Source organism: Bactrocera neohumeralis, chromosome 3 (assembly GCF_024586455.1).
Source record: "Bactrocera neohumeralis isolate Rockhampton chromosome 3, APGP_CSIRO_Bneo_wtdbg2-racon-allhic-juicebox.fasta_v2, whole genome shotgun sequence".
Lineage (NCBI taxonomy): Eukaryota > Metazoa > Arthropoda > Insecta > Diptera > Tephritidae > Bactrocera > Bactrocera neohumeralis.
Genome location: NC_065920.1, coordinates 7,622,714 through 7,643,590, shown reverse-complemented (window position 1 = coordinate 7,643,590; position 20,877 = coordinate 7,622,714). Strand labels below are relative to the sequence as shown.

The window sequence follows — 20,877 nt, the reverse complement described above, 5'->3', positions numbered from 1 at the left end:
TTTATATAGTTTTTTAATTATACTATGCGCCCATTTTTTAGAACAGTAAGTTTCTTATAAAACTATGAGTTCTTCTCATTAGAAAAAAATAAATTCCCATAAAAATAATCAAACTTCAACCGTTAATGTATTTCAAACGGTCTAGTTTACAAAAAAATCCTTAGAGACTGTTTTGTAGAGCATTAGAGACTTTGCTGTAGAGACTTTGTTCACTAAAAAAAAATATTTTCATGTGTATAATAATAAGAAAAGAATAGAGAATAGTAAAGAAAAGGACCTTTCTGTTACTATTAAGAGCTCATACTTGAAGAAACTTTCTTAGAAGTGTCTAAAAATCTGTTTTCAGAGTACCAAGGCAATAAAATATTCGGTTTTTAAGCATCCTAAAGTACATAACTAGCATATTTTCATTTTGCTGGGGTAAGCATAACTCCTTCAAGACATATACATATAAATATATACATATATGTACATTTATATATGTACTTATTGTCAGCATAAACTGTACTATCTTGAAGTATAATCTTCCAAAAAAGACCCCATGTTCCTTGAATGAGCTACCATATACGCCTCAAGAACACATACGACTAATGCTACCGTATGAAGTCCAAATAAATATTTCAAATCGTTTTCGGTTATGAATTAATCTATTCGCTTGGAAGCTGTTCACAAAGCAATACTGCTATGTTACAATTCTTATTTTTTATGTGAAAAATTTACTCGAAATTTAGGCGAAAAATCCAATATGGGCCGTATCATCTATTACTGCAGTCTATAGACTCTCCTTCGTTAACAGGAAAAATAAATGCTTGATAACCTTAATAAGTTAGGTTTATCCATAGCATTATCGGTAAAGATTAAGAGTGAAAATGGCACTACTTGGTTTTCCTAAAGGATTGGTTTGACAAGTTAGCGTGTGGCACCAAAATATTAACCTAACAAAGTGGGCCCTTGTGTTATATACAACTGTGGAATGAAATAATAACAGAAAAGATAAAGAAACACATACATACGTCTATGTATGTCTACCTGATTATTTAACCATTGATAAGTCACGTATACGCAGTGACATAACGTGAACACAAGATACCATATATTACTCATACGTAGTGACGCACTAATTTAGTTAAAATATCCTTATTTATTTAATATTTATATCATAAACTTAAAATATTATATTAAGCAGCTTATATATATACATATATATATATATATATTAGACCCATAGCCTCTTAGACAAAGTTGTTCAGAATGATCCGTGGAACATTTCCCGCATACGCGATTTTATAATACAACAATCGACCCGGTCTACTTCTGGTGTGTAAAAAATCAAGAAAAATCGATTTTTTACATTTCGATAACATACCAATTTTAAATCAATAACTCAGTTACATCCTTCAATCGGCTTCAGCTTATCTTTGTAAACGTTTTTTCTCAAAACTACATTTTTCAAATTTGCTTACTCGCAGACAATCCTTACATAGTTCTCCAAAAAATTACCAACCAGTTGTTTAATCTGGTCAAAAATCGAATTTTGGCAGGTTAAAAGTTCGAAAATAACTCTATAAGGTTTGAAAAATACATTGAAATAATTTCTATTGAATATGTTGAGCCTAGAAAGCATTGAAACAGAAATTCGATATTTTTGGGGCAAAGGAATAACGTTTAAAATCGTTTACGTGAAACGAAAAATTACAGTTTACTGGGTAGTGTAAGCATGTAATTTAAAGTGTCGATGGTATATAAAGCATACCTTTAGGCAGCGAATATTTGTACCAGAAAACATGCTACACTTTACTTTTCTCACTGATACCAGAGTGTTATTATCACTAATTTCGCATGAGCTGGTATAAAGGGAAAGCGTTTGGCATTTTTAGTGATAAGATATGTATAAAAAACAAAAGTAATTAACAAATAAACGCACACATGCATCCTTACCGTGGAGTATGAATTCAATTTTATTGTTTGGAATTTTTGGCATAACAAAATAGAAAAGAAAGAGCTAAACAAGAGAGAACATTTTGGTATAAATATATATGTATATATATGTTTAAAGAGCTAAAATACAACACATTGAAATGTCAAGTTATTCTAAATATCAAATTCGCGACAATTATTTGCTGATAACAAAATCTTTTAGTATGCAGCACATGTATTCACTGTGTCTACACATAAATGTAAATATGTTTGGGTATAAATCTGAGTGAAGAATGGTCAAGTGGCTGGCAAAGTGTGTCATTATTGACCACTTCATTGCCAATATACGCTAAATTTAGGCCATGCGCACGCACACATATACCATTTTTGCGAGACGTAAATTTATCAGTAGCAAAATTTATATACTTTATATTTATGCAATGCAAACATATATTTATTATGCGCTTATTCGAGCGCCCTGATATTTATTGTTATTTATAGTTAATGATAAAAAATTATGTAAACAATTGTTGTCACATTTTTATTGTTCTTGTATATTTATCGATTAATCTTGCACAATGTTTCAATGAGACGATGTGAGAGCGTGTTCAACTGTGCAATAAGGCTAACAAATAACGATAGTGTGCTAAACAACTGCACTTAGAGGCTTCATAAGAGTGCGCAGTGCAAAAAAAATGCAATATTCTCTATATTTTTAAACCAGAAATGTTTCTAAGTGCAGTAGATGAATTGTCAGTAAACATAACGATGTTCGGAGGATGTTCTCACGGCTTTAATTTTTGCAGAAGTTCAATTATTTGCGGTTGTAGGCGAAGTTTTTAGCAGGCGATACATCTAACACCAAACAGTGAAAATAAAAAACGACTGGCGCTTTGTTGTAAATTCGGCTATAACCGCATTAGTGGCGTCTACACCAATAAAGAAGAAGATACATCTAATGAATTGCACTAATATATATTATAAAAACTGTTTAAAAAATGTGCGAAGTCGGCCAAAATTTTTTCCTAACTCCCAAATATCGAAAAAAAATCAATTGTCTTCATTCTGCCCAATAGAATTTATACTATATATATGAGTTAGTATATGAAATATCGTACAGCATTGGTCATCAAAAAAAATGGTGTACGCCTTCTAATTCCACATGTGGTCATTTCTACCATTCAGTTTAAGGGGGTAGTCGATGAGTTTCTCTGAAACTGCTAAGCCGATTTACTTGAAATTAGATTTATTTTTCAGATAATGATTAAAAAAATTTGATTTTTTTTAAATTTTTTTTTTGGCGAAAATATTTTATAAAATTTTTTTCAAAAAATATGCTTTTTTTGTGAAGCCCCAAATTAAATATTTTATTGGTTCAATTGACTCCAAAATGTTTCAAAACAAATCGCCGGTTATGAAATTGAATTAAATTATGTAAATGTACATTACTTAGAATTACTTAATAATTAAAATGCTCTTAAAAAAATTCATATCAGAAAAAAAAAACTAAGTTTTTAGCTTGCAAGTGAATATAACCTCTTAATCTCTTCTCATACTAGTTGATCGGTATGAGATATGTATCTAAGCGTTTTAATATCAAAAATGAAAAAATTGGGCAAATTTCCATCGGTTTCAAACCATGAATCATTTCACTTTAAACTCATTATAACTGGTTAAAAAATAATAATTTCACACAGTTTTATCAACATTTATCAACCTTTAGAACACTATCCGGAACTACCCATTGTAAAACACATATCAAGCAGGTTAATGTACCGGCTCAAAAGAGGCACGATACAGTGTTATAAAATATCAAATTCAATTCCTCTGACCAATATGTCTAAATAAAGCTAATGAAACGTATATTCCGCGGCAATTAATTAAATTATTACTTTTTTCCATTATTTTTCTATAAACAGCATTTATTGGTCATATTTTCTCAAACTTCAATGCGTACATATGTTACGATTACGCTTGCCATATGCAAAGTGTCCCGCCAAGCTTGGATATTCCTTGAATAGTGACCGGTGAAAGCCCCAACTTTTAAGAAAATCGAATGGCGAGGTGTGCGCTGAAGCTCTTGCGACTTGCGGCTAAAAAGACTTTGCTCTCCCGAAGTACTGAGGAAGACCAAAAGGTCTTCGTGAAAAATCTTCTGTGGAAAGGCTGTCATGATTCTTTCAAGGTTCAAGCGCAACCTCGCAAAGAACCCCTTCAAAAATGTGAACGGTAGTCGAGCAGTTAGAACACTCTTAGGCTGCTCTTAGACCTAAAAAGAGTTTGAAAGAGGGACCATCCACGATACCTAGAAGTATTCAACAATGTATTGCCGGAAACGATCATTAAGTTTTTAATAGGTTTGTGGTTGAATCGTACCTTAAGCATCTTATCTTTAAATTTCTCTGCGATAGAACTATCGTGGAGGGGTGTGGAGGTTCTCTCGCCACTTGTATGGATCTTAGTTATTAAAGACCGTCTAGAAAGCTTAAAGAAATCGAATGCCAAATGATTGCCGATGTACTTCTCATGGTTGAGGAAAATTTCTGAATACCGTGTATGAGCTAACTCAGGGGTACCTTAATATTTTAAGCAACTGGGCTGCTAACAACGGCCTCTTCATAAATCCTACCTAAGTCGAACTGATTTTATTTACGAAGAAGTACAAAATCCCGAAGGCGTACCTACCACTAATGGGGAGAACGCGTCTTCGGCCTGCTGACACAATTAAGTAGCTAGGGCTCATCCTATACAGAAAGATCCCGTGAAAACTCAACATAGAGAAAAGAGCAAGGAAAGCATCGGCTTTCGATTTTCTACCCACATAACTTCGGAGATGGCAGGAGGAGAGACACGGTGAGCTTTCTTATGAATGGATCAAAGCTAGCAATTGAGTTGGTGGAGGAGTATACTGTCGGAAACTTTCCATCAGCTCCAGTTTTAGGATTCTTGACCACTGCAATGTCAGGAATCAAGTGGCTACTATAAAGGTAGCAATAAACCTAATACTCCTGGAACGAGGCCTCCTTAAGAGCGGTGACTATCCATTTCGATGGTAGGTCCGCGATATTAAATTTGGGCTTGCCGACTCTGCTGCAAAAACTAGTAAAAGGATATTTAGACTCCTTATCTCTAGCGTCGAGTTTCCTGCGGCAGGAAGCTAAAAAATTTCTAGGGTTTTGACGAGGCTATACCTTCAGAATTAAGTACACTATAATACATTTTTTGGATAAAATATATAAATATTCTCCTGGTAATTTTCAATTCGCAGCTAACAAATTTTCGTTATTAAATCGATAAAAACAATTTCTTCTGCTTTCAACTAGCTGATATTAACAGTTTTAGTGTGAAAATTTATTACATAATTGATTACTTTACGATATGGCATTTATTCTACAAGCCTTTCGCCGCAATCACGATAAAAAATCGCACGTTGGCCATAAAAAATCCACAGGAGCCGAAACTGTAAAGAGGCAGATAGCAACATACAAAAATACCAGGTAAATATTTGTTTTTGTTTTTATTGGTATTAAGCTATATTTGTATTTATTAATGTATTAATCTATTTTTGTGTCATAACAAGATGGTCGCAGCTGGTATTTAAGTAGGCTTAGTTGGATTTAACCGTTCACACTACTTTGATATATGCGTATATACTTTGCAAGTGGAATTTCGTTTTTAAGGAAAAAAATATATTTGTATGTGGTTAATTAAGTGGCGCTATAAAAATTCCTAAATAATATACATGTATACACTTTCAAAGCTTTTCGATATGCAGCACATTAGCTTTATTCTACGTGACCTTAGTGAGTAAGGTCCTTAGCATATTAGAAGAATTAAATTAATGTAGTTCGTTGAAAATATTTCACTTATTTGCAAGTAAGGCTGATTATTTATAGTCATAACAAAAGAATGCACACAAGATACATCACACTCAAAACAAAACTAACCTATTTATTATCAGTATGTATAATGTATACCATATACTAAATATGGTACCATAAAGACATAAATAGGTATTTGAAAGTTTGAATAATTCATTGACCTTAGCGTTGGTGGGTGGGAAAACCTTAACAATATGACTAAGTGCCGTACAGTAATGGCTTCTGGCAGAAGAATGAATGAGTGTTTAATTCAATGGCAGTGCCATTGCTAAAACACTATGTCTAAAATTCACGATGATGGTAATAATAATTGGACTAGGCGATCAAAAAAATATTGGAACGAGCAGAAGAAAATTTGTAGTTACAGCGGCATAAATGATGACACCAAGTTAGTAATTCTTATAAATAGAAAAAAATTTAATTTGGTTCCGATCACATGGACCTAATTGTCGTGGAAACGGACAAAGCTCTCCTAAGATGCGGATTACCTGTATATCTTCTCCGAACCCCAACAATAAAAAGAATCCGTGTCACTGAATCTTAATCTAATCACAACCCTTAATCTGAATGTAGTGGTGCCCGCGGTTCTATTGGTTACTTGGTTGGTTACTATCTACTACCACGGTTTGCGACAAACTACAATTGTAGTGTTACATATGAAGAATGCCCGAAGCAAAGTATATTTATAACATATCTCTCTAAAATTTTTCATCAGCCTATAAGCTTCCTGTGGATAAGTTCACTGAATATACTTGTATTTTCAAACTGTCACCATGGATTTCACGTACAACCACTGTTCGAATCAGGTTTATATAGATATTTATATGGGTATATGTTTTAACAGGTATTTACCAAATAAATACATGAAAAATATCATAAAGTAAAATATTTTAAGTCAGTAATGCATCGATTTTAGATATGAAGTATTATTCTATGAGTCAGCTGATAAAGCGGCATATGTTTTGTTCATTAATCAGTATACTTAAATAAAGGAAATAAAACGCCGAAGCATTATTGTTATGTATCACGTCAAGCGTGGTCGTGGAAATTCCTGTATATTTGACCACACGATCAACCGCTTGTGTTAATTGCAGGCAATTTAATGTAAGAGGGGGAAAGTAAACTGTGGCAACCAAAATTTGGGTTAAAAACAAGAAATAACGTTAACTTCGGTTGCATCGAAGCTATAATACCCTTCACAACTATATTTCTTATAACAAAAAAGGATATAGAAAGATGTTAACTTGGTTTTGATCGATCGATGTATTACCTATTATATATAACCTATAGTAATCCGATTCAAAAAATATGATCGAAGATTGTAGCCTTGCCTTGGATAATTACGAATATAGGATATCTTAACAAATAAAAAATAAGAAAAAGTTCGGGTATAACCGAACATTTCATACTTGTGCAACTTACTAGGACTAAAGCCAGGGAAGAACCGTCAAATAAATAAGGCCTGTTAGTTATATGGCGTCTTAGACGAGTTTTCACCCGATTTTATTCATTCTAAGCACAAATATATACAATATTTTCGGTAAAAAATCGACTATAGTACTGGAGTTCAAATATTCGGTATCTAGGGAATTGAACAGTATCTCTTAGATTTGGATAATTTTTGGGCAGAAGGTACTTTAAAGACATTATTCTCATACCTCCTTGAAAACAACATTTAATGTCTCTGGCGTATTTGTGTTGATTTATCGCGTTTTTAACAATTTTTAATAGTACCGTTATATGGAGACTGGGCGGGGTTATCATCCGATTTCATCCATTTTCACACTGTCGATAATATTTGAGATACGTGAATTTGGTTGTAGTAGCTTAAATGGTTTAAGGATATGGCTAATGGCGTTTTGTGGGCGTGGCAGTACTCCGATTACGATTAATTGATCAAGATGTATCAACAGACAGAAAGTTTTAGGTGATACGTACAATAGATGGGTGAACAAAACTACTATTCTCTGTAGCAACATTTTGCTTTTTGAGTATAAAAAAGTTATCTCTGAGAGAGTTATCTCGGAGAGGAGGGAGAGAGGAAGAGAAGGACAGATAGAAATGGGAAATAACAAAGAATTCATTTTTCACATATCTCCACAATTATTGATCAATTCCCACAGCCTGAACTCCATTGTGAAACGTCCTCTCTCTGCGAACCAAAGTCTGAGAATTAAATAATTTAACTTCCGTTATGAAATCAACTACAAATCAATTCTAACATATTAAATGTGTTTTAGAAGTATCATATGCTAAGCGTTAAATATGATATGGACTATAGCACTCTGGAAGATTTTTATTAGTCCAAATCGAAAGAGAATTTATCATATTTGCTTGTGGCAATAAAGATCACGTTACTCTTCTACATTACCTACCATAAATATAAATTGCTTAACAAACAAAATAAAATCCTTATTTTCAGCTATTTTTTACAACTTTATCGATTCGCGGAAATAATAATATTTTTACTTATCTTTATAAGATTTGAACTGTTGATTGATTAAGCTCTGTGGTTAAATGGTTTCGATTTATTACTTTTTAATCATAAATTTTCTAGTAATTGTTTTATCTTTATTTCTTGGAAATGTCATTGTTGAGTTAATGTAATAATAATACTTATATTATATATTATATATAAGTATAAGAAACTTTATAAACTTTTATCAATATGAAAATATTACCTTCTTCCTTTATTTTATAGAAACTGATACTACTCGGAAGGTGGTAGAACAGAGCTTGACATTGTCAAGTGTCATCAGTTAGTGTCAGTTATCAAATGTCAAAATGAGAAATTCAATTTTAAGGTAACGGTCTAGAAAACTATATTAATTTTCTACCACCTTCCGAGTAGTATCAGTTTCGAAGCTCTTGTAAAGCTTAACGTATGTAAGTTCAGCTGTGAGTATGTGAAGAAAAAATTAGAATATTATATACTTATATGGTCCCCACGTGTACGTAATTCGTCCCCACTATTACTCCATATTTAACTCAAGCACTAGCGATACTAAAAAAAAACAAAATCATTTTTCTATTTACCAAAGCATTTGTATAAATAACCTCAGTGGGTATTAAACAACTTCCGTTATTTTACTCTGAGCACTCTTAACTGTAAACACTTATCTTGAATTATTATTGAAAATCATTTGTTTGTATATCAATTCAGTGATCTCTCTAAAGTCTATGACTTAATTACTCTAAATATTGACAAGTGCTATGATTTCATTGATCAGATCTTATTTACATTTACTTCTAAAATATAAATAAGTTATTTTTGATTGCAGACTGCCTACCTCGCAACGTTACAATCGACCACAACTCGCCCGGGATAGGAAAGATACCGAGAGTTGAAGAGGGACATGAGTCATATTTGCAGACAAAAATGGAGAGAGGCCGAAAAGTCTGAGTACGAAGAGCTTGACAAGCTGGCCGACAGGAGTAACAGAAAAGGTTTCGACGAAAAGATCATGCGACTAACAGAACCCCAAGAGGATCATCTTGTGAACTGATGCCCAAACTGCATACTGAAATAAAAAGAGGGAACTTTTCTCCAACCTGCTGAATGTCACCAGGATACCTTTCCCTGACCATGAAGAAGTTTAAAGAGCAATTACTGGTCTGAAGAACAACAAAGCGACTGAGGCAGATGGATTACTGGCCGAGCTATTCAAATACGGCGGCGAAGAACTGATAAGGAGCATGCATTAGCTTCTTTTTATAATATGGTTGGATAAAAGTGTGCTCTGCCCAATCCACAAAAAGGGGAAGGCAATTGAGAAGTAAAGTCCTCTCTTGACGAACAAACATCAGATGACGAGATTTCGAAAGATTCTGCGGAAGATTTATGGTCCTTTAGGCATTTGCAATGCTCACATATCATCATCAAATTTTTCATTTATGCGGTAATATCTTTGTAAACTATTTGACTAAGTTTCTCTTTCCAAATTATGGCCCTGAAAGTCTTCCAGAAAGTCTCCGAGAGTCTTTATCACGCCAGAAACCCGTTCCCACGACATTCGGGCTTACGTAAACGGAACAAATCCGGATTTAGAGGAGAACTGTCAACTCGGCAGAATGCTGTCGCTACAAAAACAACAACAACATCATGCCAGAAAACACGTGGAGAAAGAGACAAACAGTTCAGGAGCTTTTATATCAATTTTCGTTACAACCGGGTTTTGAACCCACAAATCAGCGACTACTTGACTAGTTGTCACGAACTCAACACACGCAGCTGCGACACCACTGTTACTCATGTGTTTTCTTTTATGAAAACCAATTCTAAAATTATTATTACATGTTGACATCCAATATTTTAAAGTAATATCTTTGCTTGCACTAACTACACACATAATTATTTGTAAATATGTAGATAAGAAAAAGCTGCTTCCGCCCGCTTACAGAAAATTCTTATCACTTGAAAGAGTACGTGTATCTAGGTAAAAAAAAATGTTAAACGCATAGGTTGAAATAAATTTTTGTTTTTGTTACATTTGAGAAATTACGACTTATAAAATCGGCACTTACAAGTACAACAATGAGTCAGCAAAGTTTATAAAATGTCGATGAGCACTCGAATCTCATAATAAGACGAATATTAAAAGAAAAACCCGGGAATCCCTAAGCAGCTCGGGCGGGGCGTATGCGTAGGATGTGACCTTCACATTAAGTACTTCTTACTAATAAAATTTTAGCTTTTCTTCGAATAAAACAGTTATCGGCTTAGAATTTCTTTGGAAATTATTTTCTGCTTACATATTATTTAGAGTAGAATGTATTTTTATTGCTTTACAGGTTCCAGCCAAGTATTTGCACACGAAAGGGATTTTTGTAGGGTAAACAATGGCAAAAACTAGAACAATTATTCAACTGTTATCAACAAAAAATCCCAATTGTCTATTTGTCTTGTTGCTGTTGCTACTCAGTTGAGCGAGGGACGGAAACGTGCAGTTGGTCAGTCAGTCCCAAAATAGAATCACAGTTTCCAGAATCACAAAAATCAATGTTGTTGTTGTAGTAGCTACTCAAAGTATTTTTTGCTTAATGGACATCTAGTAGGTTATGCAACTCTAGCTCATAAGATATAAAGTAGAGTCGATCTAAAGAAATGATTTTTTTCTGAATAATTATCATAAGGCGATTATACATAAGCTTGGATGGGCGAAAGTTTAGCTAGCTCTGGCTCAAAGCAAAATTGTCGCATTTGGAACGGAGACCAACCTGAACCACCCTTAGATTCCAGAGCTGCAATGTCATCTAGAAAACACAACGGTTTGATGTGGTGTATTTCTTCACAAATGACCGTTATCGTACCGTGATAACTGACTATTTGATGACCGAAATTGAAGCTCGTGAACTCGGCGACATTTGGTTTCAAAAAGATGGCGCCACTTCCCACACCAATCAATGGATTTAATGAGAAAAAACTTCAGTGAGCGCATAATTTCACGTTTTGGGCCGGTCGATTGGGCACCAAGATCGTGTGATATGGAGTCAGTTACCAGTCGAAATACTCGAACGAGTCACCGAAAATTAGACTCAACGGATGAACCAACTGAGACGTAGCCGCGGTCAACATTTGAAAGAAATATTCTTCAAAAAAATTAATGCGAAATAATGTCCTTTCGAATAATAATAAACATTTCCCACTAAGTTTGAAGTTTCTGCGTTTTTCTTTATAAATGTAGGGAACCTCGAAATAGATCGCTCTTTAATTCATCTTTCATCAAATGAAAAATATATTAGAGAGAATGAAACCAGAGAAGAGTATGAAGGATTGATAAAAATATTGCAGTTCCAAAGTAGAGCCAACTTCAGAAGCAAATGCTTGGAAAAAACTAGAAATAAGGTTTCAATTCTAGTTGATCTCTAATCTCTATTATGACTTAGTCTAATGTAGGGTGCAGAGGGATGCTCGTTGTTCCAAATCTATTACATTCTTTATACCTTAATGCTTCGTAACTAACGGTTTTCGCTGCACAAGCTGTGCCAGAGAGTGAAAGCAAAAGAAAAAAGGTGTTGAAGTATTCGCAGAAAGGCTTCAGTTGAATTTTCGAAATACTTTTGTAAAAGAATTGACACTGATGCGCTCTATAAGAGACGACCAAGTTAAGGCAGTTGCAGCGTCAAAGTTCATTTCAATATTCAAGCTAAGGAGTATGGAATCATGTGTAGAAGTTCACGCACGTGAGGAAAGTACTCTGATTGCCATTCAGATGGGAGTGGCCAGAAACGATTCTTTTACATATGGCTCTAGCAGCTCACGACTTCCGGTCTTAAACTAAGTATCCTATGGGTAGCCAAAAAACATCCGTTTGAAGGCGAGCTAAAGTGAGAAGACGAACGCCAGTAAGGAAGAAGAAGCTAAGGACTTTACCATAGTTGGTGCAACCAAGTGGCAAAAAGCTCAGTCGAATTTATGTGAGTGCTGCCAAATAACAGCTAAAGTATTTAAACAACAACAATTCACTGGCAACTTAATATCTTGACTTCCTCAATAAAATAATTGAAATTTCGTGATAGAGTGAAGAAAACAAGCGCCATAACACTCTAAAATCGTTATTTACTTTAAAATTTCTTTAAGAAAGGAAGTACTTATTTATCAATACTCGGAACTGGCTATCAAAAGCACATTAATTAGTATTTATAGGGTAAAAACCGAATTCAAGTGCCATATATAAATACATACGAACAAACATGGTCGCGTTTTTGTGTGTGTGAAGGGGTAAGTTTTACAGTTACACTGATTGAAGTGCAATTCATTTTATTGCGAGTGTTTCCATAATTATCGTTAAGCTAAGTTATATATTAAATAGTTTATTGCTAAGCGTTGCAGCTCTCCAAACAAACTAACTCTCCACAAAAAACTAAAAAAAACAACAGAACAGGAAGAAGGGAAAAAATCACATCGGCTCTTTGTTTTTATTATTGTCGTTCCATAATTTAGCAATCAGCCGGCTTATCTACATAGTTATCGACAATATTAAAAAAGCGCACACACACTCATGTACATATATACATTTCAATATAAATTTCGAAAAGATGTATAATACATATGTGCAAGTGTGTGTGTGGCCGTCCTGAATACATACAAACACAATAAATTTTTCATAGAAAAACAGTATGTATGTATGTATGTACATTTATTTACATATTTGCACACACCTATCAATTCCAAAAACAAAATTTTGCCAAGCATAATGTAAGCAATATTCGCATACCTAAACACACCCACACAAAATGTTGTACACCTTTTTTCATATACCACGCATATGCACCAATACAATTGCAGAAATAAGTATTAAATTATTTATTATATAGATATGCCGATTTTTTCCACATTTGCACCCACTTGCATTAGAACAGTTAGAGCAGATAACGGGACATGGGCACGAGCGAGGTTATCAAGGGTGTGGTGGAAGTTTCTTAACGCTCCGATAAAAGCCATGTTAACATAATGTCCAATAGGTAGTCGTTGCGGCAAACTCAGACGAATTTGATCTCATTGATCTAACGGTGGTGGCGACGGCTAAAACACGAAAAACTAGAACGTTCACGCGCGCGCAAATAATTCGCTGAGCAATAAGAAAGCAAAATAGTATATACATTTAATATAAAAACACTTTATTAAAGAAATATATAAATAAAAAAATTTATGAAAGGACAACCGGAGTACACGAGTTGCAGATTTTAATAATACGTACAGGCCTTACAATATTCAAAATGAAATTGCTAACAGTGTTCGTGCTGCTGACAGCCATTGTTGCAGGTGAGCGCAAGAAGAATCGTGGAAAAATATAATTATATAAAAAACAAATAAGCAAAAATTAAAGTGTTTTTTAAGGAAATGCGGCTTACAGTTATTTAGGAAAAACATATAAGACAATAACAAATACAAATTTTGCCAAAAAATTTGCATATTTAATTAATTATAATTGATATCGAGAAATGTCTTTCAACCGTGTAATAAATAAAACATAATTGGTGTATAAAAAAATAAACTTGTAAATATGCAATGAAGTAATAAAAAAAAAACAAATAGCAACATATAGCAATAAAATTAAAAATGATACAAAATAAAATTACAAAATTATTATAAATTTATATAAAATTTTCTTCGAAAGAAAATGAAATAAATGAGCAATAACTCTCATATAGAAAAAACAAAAAAAATTATATTAAATTTAAAAAAAAAATTCTCCTAAAGAAAATTAAATAAATTATCAATAATCCACAAATAAAAAATTATAAAAACTAAAATTATAAAAATTATTATAAATTTATATAAAATTTTCTTCAATAAAAAATGGAATAAATTATCAATAAACCACATAAGTATAGAAAAATAAAAAGTTATAAAAACTAAAATTATAAAAATTATTATAAATTTATATAAAATTTTCTTCAATAAAAAATTGAATAAATTATCAATAATTCACATAAAGAAAAAATAAATAAAAAATTATAAAAAATAAAATAAAAAAATATTATAAATTTATATAAAATTTTCTCGAAAGAAAATGAAACAAATTATCAATAATTTACTTTAAATTTAGTACAGCAAAAAATACGAAAATAAAAAATTTACTAATGAAATAAAAGAAAACAAAAAAAATATTAAATAAATGCAAGAAATTTTAAAGTACAAATTAAATTAAATAAAAAACATTATAGCAAAATAAAGTAAAATGTAAAAAAAAACAAAAGTTGGTAACAAAATGAAGCAAAACATAAAAAAATAAAGTATAATATATTAAAAATAGAAAGTTAAAAATATACTTATCAAATTAAAATTACTTTAAAATAAAACCAAGTTTTTAAAATTAAAAAAATATAACTTTTTTTAAAGGGAGATATATTTTAATAAAAATAAGAAATATAGAGGAAAATGTAAAAAATAAATTTTTTTATAAAATAATATTAAATTAAGTGACACAAAGTAAAAGGAACAGAAAATAAAATAATAACCACAAAAAAAATATCGTTATCAACTTAAAACTACTTTTAAATTAAACCAACTTCTTGAAAATTGAACAAAAATTTGAATTTTATTACAAAAGTCAATAGACTCTAAAAAAAATTAAAATAATATAGGGAAAAATTAAAAAAAAATAAATATTTATAAATAAAATAATATTATATTAAATAAATAGCACAAAATAAAAGGAAATACAACAATAACAAGAAAAAAGGGTTGCGCCGAAGCTATAATAACCTTCACAAATGAAAAAACCCTTACAAGAACTTCTATCGGTTTGTATGACAGCTATATGCTATAGTCCTCCGATCTGAATAATTTCTTCGGAGGCTACACCGTTGCCTAGGAAAATAACCTATGCCAAATTTTTCGTAAATATCTCATCAAATGGAAAAGTTTTCCATATAAGCACTTGATTCCGATCCTAAAGTTTATATGGCAACTGTATGCTATAGTGGTCTGATCTGTATAATTTTTTCCCTGATTTCACCGTTGCCTAGAAAAATAACCTATGCTAAATTTGATGAAGATATCTCGTCAAATGAAAAAGCTGTCCATACAAGTACTTGATTCCGACCCTCAACTTGTATGGCAACTATATGATATAGTGGTGCGATATCGGCCGTTGCGACAAATGAACAGTTCCTTCATGAGAAAAGAAGAGACTAGCTCGTATATATACAGACGTACGGACAGGCGGACGTGGCTAAATCGGCTTAGCTCGTTCCCTGATCATTTACGTATACACTTTACAGAGTCTCCGACGTTTCCTTTTGGGTGCTAGAAACATCGAGGCAAACTTAATAAACGCTGTTCAGGGTGTAAAAAGTGCCATACCACAAAAAGCTTCCTCTATTATATAAAGTTGAGGCCACTGACTCCGAATTTCGGTAGTAAATTTCAATGATTTCGACTCATTGTGATGAAATGGCAAACTTTACAGAAGAAAAATGTCAAAAGAGCGAGATATAGCGTCGTTTGCTGTCGCTATCGGTCTACTTTTGTAGTGCCCTATTGAAAAACCCTATACATACATACTTACATGTATATGTCTGTAGTATAAGATACATGGAAATACTATATATTCCAATAATTTTAATGCAAATAGTTTCACAAATTAATATTAAGATTAAAATATAGAAAACTGAAGTAAAAAATACGGCAATTTTAGTTTAATACTTAGAAAATAATAAAAAATTAGAAAAATTATAATAATGACAATGATTTTTTTTTCGAAAATGTGCTGATAACCATCTAATATTATATATACAGATATAAATAATAACATTTTTACTTCAAATTTTTTTGATAAATCATGGAAAGAAAATTATTTTATGTTTTGAAATTATAATTTACATATATAATATATTACAAAGGTAGAAGTTAAATGTCTTATATCTTGTAAATAAAATAAATTAAATAAATTCGATTTTATTTAATTATTTTAAAATGTATGAAAAAATTAAATTATTTTAAATTAAAAAAAAAGTAATTTTAATAAGTTTGCTGATATTAAGAAATTTCTAAAATTAGTATTTTTTTAACTTCGAAATTTATATATTTTTAAATGAAATAGCCTTCCAAATTAAAGTAAAAAATAATAAATTAACCATTAAATCGATAATAAAATCAATAAAAAATGGTTCAAAAGTATTATTGTGCTTTGAAATTCAAATATTTTTAAATAAATTGAACCTAAAAACTGTAATTAATTAAAAATATTTAACTGCATTATTAATACGAAATTTTGTACTTTTATATAATAAACTCAGAGAGTAAAAAATTTTCTTTGCACTCAGTTTTTTGCAAACCCGTTTAAAATCAAATAACAATAAGAATAAAAATAATCAATATTAATTTGTTCAAATAAAAAAAAAAAAAAATACAATTTTTTCTGTTTTTTTATTTGCACTAAATTATTTTTTAATAAGCCACACACATTTTGTATATGTAGATAATAATAATAATAATAGATGATAATCATTTAATCTAAACGACAATCCATAAAATTTGGCTGCATGCAAATTTTTCCATATAAGACGATATTTTATACACAAAAAAGTTAAAGCAATAGTTATCAATAAATATGTTACACAATTCGATCGATAACATGACGTCAATCGAATTTGATGAGTTGCTCGCTGTCATAACTGGGAGTAGCATGGAAAATTATTGAACGAAAAAAAAATTTTTTGCTTTTTGTTAAAAGAAACAACAAAAATTATAAAAGTATAATAGCTTTTATCGAAAATATACAAAAAAGTGTAATTTTGTAACTTTCGTTTGCTTATCGCGCTGGGTACCATCAAAAGAATGTTTTCCAAAAAGCTATGCTGGCCTTTCTGCAACACCGAGCTCCTCAGAGCAAATAACAAAACACTCTTCGTACATACCTGTATATCTATGTATACTGTTATATAGAAACATATGTAACTAACTTGCATATGTGTGTTTGTATATGTATCTGTAGATGTCTATATATTATCGAAAAACATAATAATTATCGCGTTTCCATATTGATTTGATCGATCTACTCATGTTGCTCATAACAGCCGAAGTCACATTCAGAAATTATTCTATCTATTTACCCACACACATACATATGTTTGTACCATTTATACCCTACAGAGGGTTAAACTGGTTAGGTATTTCAATTCCGGGCACATACAAATAGGCTCACGCACATGTTTATTCATGTTTGGCTGATTCAAAAAGTGTTTTCCGAAACTGCTTATCAAACTCATCTGTAGGAGTGGTCACAGTGGAATCGCAGAAAACTGCAAAGCCGATGAGTTCGCTAGAGAAGCCACCGGTGTCTCAATTACATCGGATTGAGAAAGAGTTGGGCCTCCGTTGCACACTGGTGCTCTAGCGTTTCACCTCTGAATTTCGCGTGAACTTAGCAGGCGCTGGTCAACAACTAGTTCCTGTACGATTGCGAGTTCTTTTTGGCATAGTTGAAACACAGCAGATTCACTTAACTATTCGCTCTAAATAAGTTCATAAGTCGTAAATATTCTTACTGTTTACTACCCAATAGGAGTGCACACAGTTAGGCTGGCAATTTTGACGGACGCCAACTGTTAAAGTTTTACTAAGGAATGTGAGATGAGAATACAGGCAGTCCTAGATTTTTCTGCTTTTGCAATACTAAGGTTAAAATATCTCGACAGTCATAATTTCGGCGCACCTGGTGAAAGAGTCGCCTCAACAATTTTGTGGCAAGCTCAAAATGCTTCGTGAATTTTTGAGAGTTTTTTCGATCAATACTTTAGGAGTAGCATAATGGACAGCGTTCTCCGCTCCAAGTGGGATCCGTTTCTGATCTGACAATTTAACATAATCTAACCTAACCGAAATTTTAACCTACAATTATTAATTAAACTTTTTCTTTGAATAAATATAACAGCTCTTGGGCTCAACGAATCAGCAGGTGCCTCATCGGAAGTCTTGGCGGGTTCTGACGATAGTGCGGCAACTACTGTTACTGATGAGGCAACTACTTCTGCTTCTAGTAATCCGACCACTGTTGCTCCTGGTGAAACAACCACTGTTACTGCGGAGCCAATCGCAACCACATCGGTATCTTCTGGTGAGACAACTCCAGTTGCTTCTAGTGTAGAAACCACTGTTGCTCCTGGTGAAACAACCACTGTTACTGCGGAGCCAACCGCAACCACATCGGTATCTTCTGGTGAGACAACTCCAGTTGCTTCTAGTGTAGCATCTACTGTTGCACCTAGTGAAACAACCACAAGTGAGACAACCACTGTTACTGCGGAGCCAACCGCAACCACATCGGTATCTTCTGGTGAGACAACTCCAGTTGCTTCTAGTGTAGCAACTACTGTTACTGATGAAACAACCTCGGTTGCTACCAGTGAGGCAACCACTGTTACTGAGGAACCAACCACTGTTGCTACTGATGAAACCACATCGGTATCTTCTGCTGCTACTACTACCACTGAGGAGTCTACCACTGCCAATTCTAATGAAACAACCTCGGCGGCTACAAGCGAAACCTCCTCTACTACACCTAGTAACACCACAACGGTTGCTCCGAGCGAAACCACGTCCAACACTGATGAAACAACGGATGCAACAACAAATAGTACATCTGCCTCAACTGCAACTCCAGATACCACCCCCGTAGAGAATGGAAGTACAAATCCACCATCTACAGAAGCGCCACCTGGTGAGTATCTCAACACACATTTTTCAATTTAATTCGAAATTTGTGGATAAAAGTTAATTAAAAGGGACTTATGGAATCGTGTTTTATTGCCAAAGCTTACTTAATGTACGAAAGTATTACTTTCTTGTTTAATGTTTTAAAACAATATTAAATAATCGGTTTTAAGTCTATAGAAAATAAAGAAAACTTTTCACTACCATATCTGAAATAGAGCCCCTGATTCTCGTCAGTGCGCTTGGCAACAATTACTATGTCAATGTACTCGAATACATCACTGATTCACCTTAATCTACCACCTACTTCTCAGCTTGGGTTAAGAAAGGCACTGATTGATTTATTGGAACATACAAACACTCTGAGATGAAGAAGCTTCATAAAAACTGAGCTGTTTGAGCGCACTTAAAATTTGCACGAACGCTAAACAGTTACAGGCGCCTTCTTTAAGAGAAAAAGTGCTTCGTTTGAAACAAAAAATGAATTCTAAGCTGACCTAATTTCGCTTTCTTTAACTGCTCGACTTATCGACTTAATAAATTAGCTATCTATATATATTTTACTAAAATGAAATTATTTTCTTCCAGCTAATAAGCTTCAATGTTATGCATGTGAGGGCGACGATTGTGATGAAAAGACTGTGATCAACTGTCCGGATGATGGCAGAGCTTACGATGTCGAGGACAGCAAGAGTTTGTCGGCGAATGCAGCGGAAATTCTTCTTCAAAATTATCGTTCAGTTTCGCGATTGGAACTCGCCGATGTGAAGGGTTATGCTTGCTACAGGGTGCAGATTACAGGTAATGGAAATTGCATTTTTAAATTTTTACTTTAATATGCTAAAACTAACGGTTTTTACTCCTCTTCCACTTCTTCTACTTTAGACAATGATGACAAGGCATTGAAACTTGGATGTATTGCCATACCTTATGGCCAAAGCGCCTGTGAGGCTGTGCGGAACGAACTGAATATAACGGCAACAGCTGATAGTGACGAGTGTTTGGCGTGTCAAACAGACTTATGTAACGGTAGTGCAATAGCAAAATTATCTGTGGCGGTACTTTTGTCCGTATTGCTGGCAAAGTTTTTATTTTAAGTGATCAGTAAAATAAATACTTTCTAATTATTTATGTATTTAGTTTAATTTTATATTCAATGCATATTTGTACACATGTATGTAGATATATTTGTAAGTTTTATAACTTAAATAAAACAACAATGCTAAACTAAATTATCACCAATTGTGGATGCATGAGTGAAAGATATGATTTCTTGTAAATAACAGTATTTATTATTATTGTATATGTTATATACATATATAATGAAAAGAAACTGAATTTGAAATTTGCCTTTGTATTTTGGGATGAAAAAGCTTTGAGAGCTATCGAAGCTTTGAAAGCATATATGTATGTACATACAAATGAAACCGTTAAGGCTTTGCCTTGCTGTACTACAATTTCATAACTGCCTAGAGAGTATAGAAATGCCTATCCTACTTTTGGAGACAATCAAAGAAACTTATTCTAGCGCCGCTACTAAATTAAACGCAGGCATTGTAGCCTTCAAAGTGATCATAGACACTGTATAGTTTGCATAATTCTACTTCAGAACACAATTTATGGAAAATTTTTGAACTAGAATAGCTGCTATTGACGTAATGAACTGGCTGATGAGCTCGCCCGCTCCGCAGCAACCACTAACATGGTAGTAGGCAGAGAGAGGTATTGGCAACAACTTCAAGTTATGCGCCACGCCAAGTTGCTAAGGGGGGGTTATAACTTCAGCAGGTGTTAATATGTAATCAACCTCCCTAGGGACAAACTCAAGCTACATGTCGCATTCTACACTGACCATTGCAAGCTGAAGAAACACTTATAGCATAGCAGTCCGCAGACGCAGGATAAAGGCCCTGGCAT

The 20,877-nt window shown here is 32.9% G+C and overlaps 1 protein-coding gene across 1 annotated transcript; it reads left to right on the top strand.

Annotated features, from left to right (window-relative positions):
• The first annotated feature begins 13,249 nt into the window (after positions 1 to 13,249).
• LOC126753884 (mucin-22) lies at positions 13,250 to 20,192 on the top strand. The gene is made up of 5 exons (XM_050465629.1): positions 13,250 to 13,563; positions 18,182 to 18,409; positions 18,512 to 18,967; positions 19,549 to 19,761; positions 19,846 to 20,192. Exons 1-5 carry the CDS (start codon positions 13,518 to 13,520, stop codon positions 20,055 to 20,057), a joined length of 1,155 nt encoding a protein of 384 aa, XP_050321586.1. The 5' UTR covers positions 13,250 to 13,517; the 3' UTR covers positions 20,058 to 20,192.
• The last annotated feature ends 685 nt before the right edge of the window (positions 20,193 to 20,877 follow it).

Coding starts and splice junctions, on each gene's coding strand:
- LOC126753884 (XM_050465629.1), top strand. CDS start 13,518: ATGAAATTGCTAACAGTGTTCGTGCTGCTGACAGCCATTGTTGCAG. Junction 18,968..19,548: donor ATCTACAGAAGCGCCACCTG/GTGAGTATCTCA, acceptor ATTTTCTTCCAG/CTAATAAGCTTCAATGTTAT. Junction 19,762..19,845: donor CTACAGGGTGCAGATTACAG/GTAATGGAAATT, acceptor CTTCTACTTTAG/ACAATGATGACAAGGCATTG.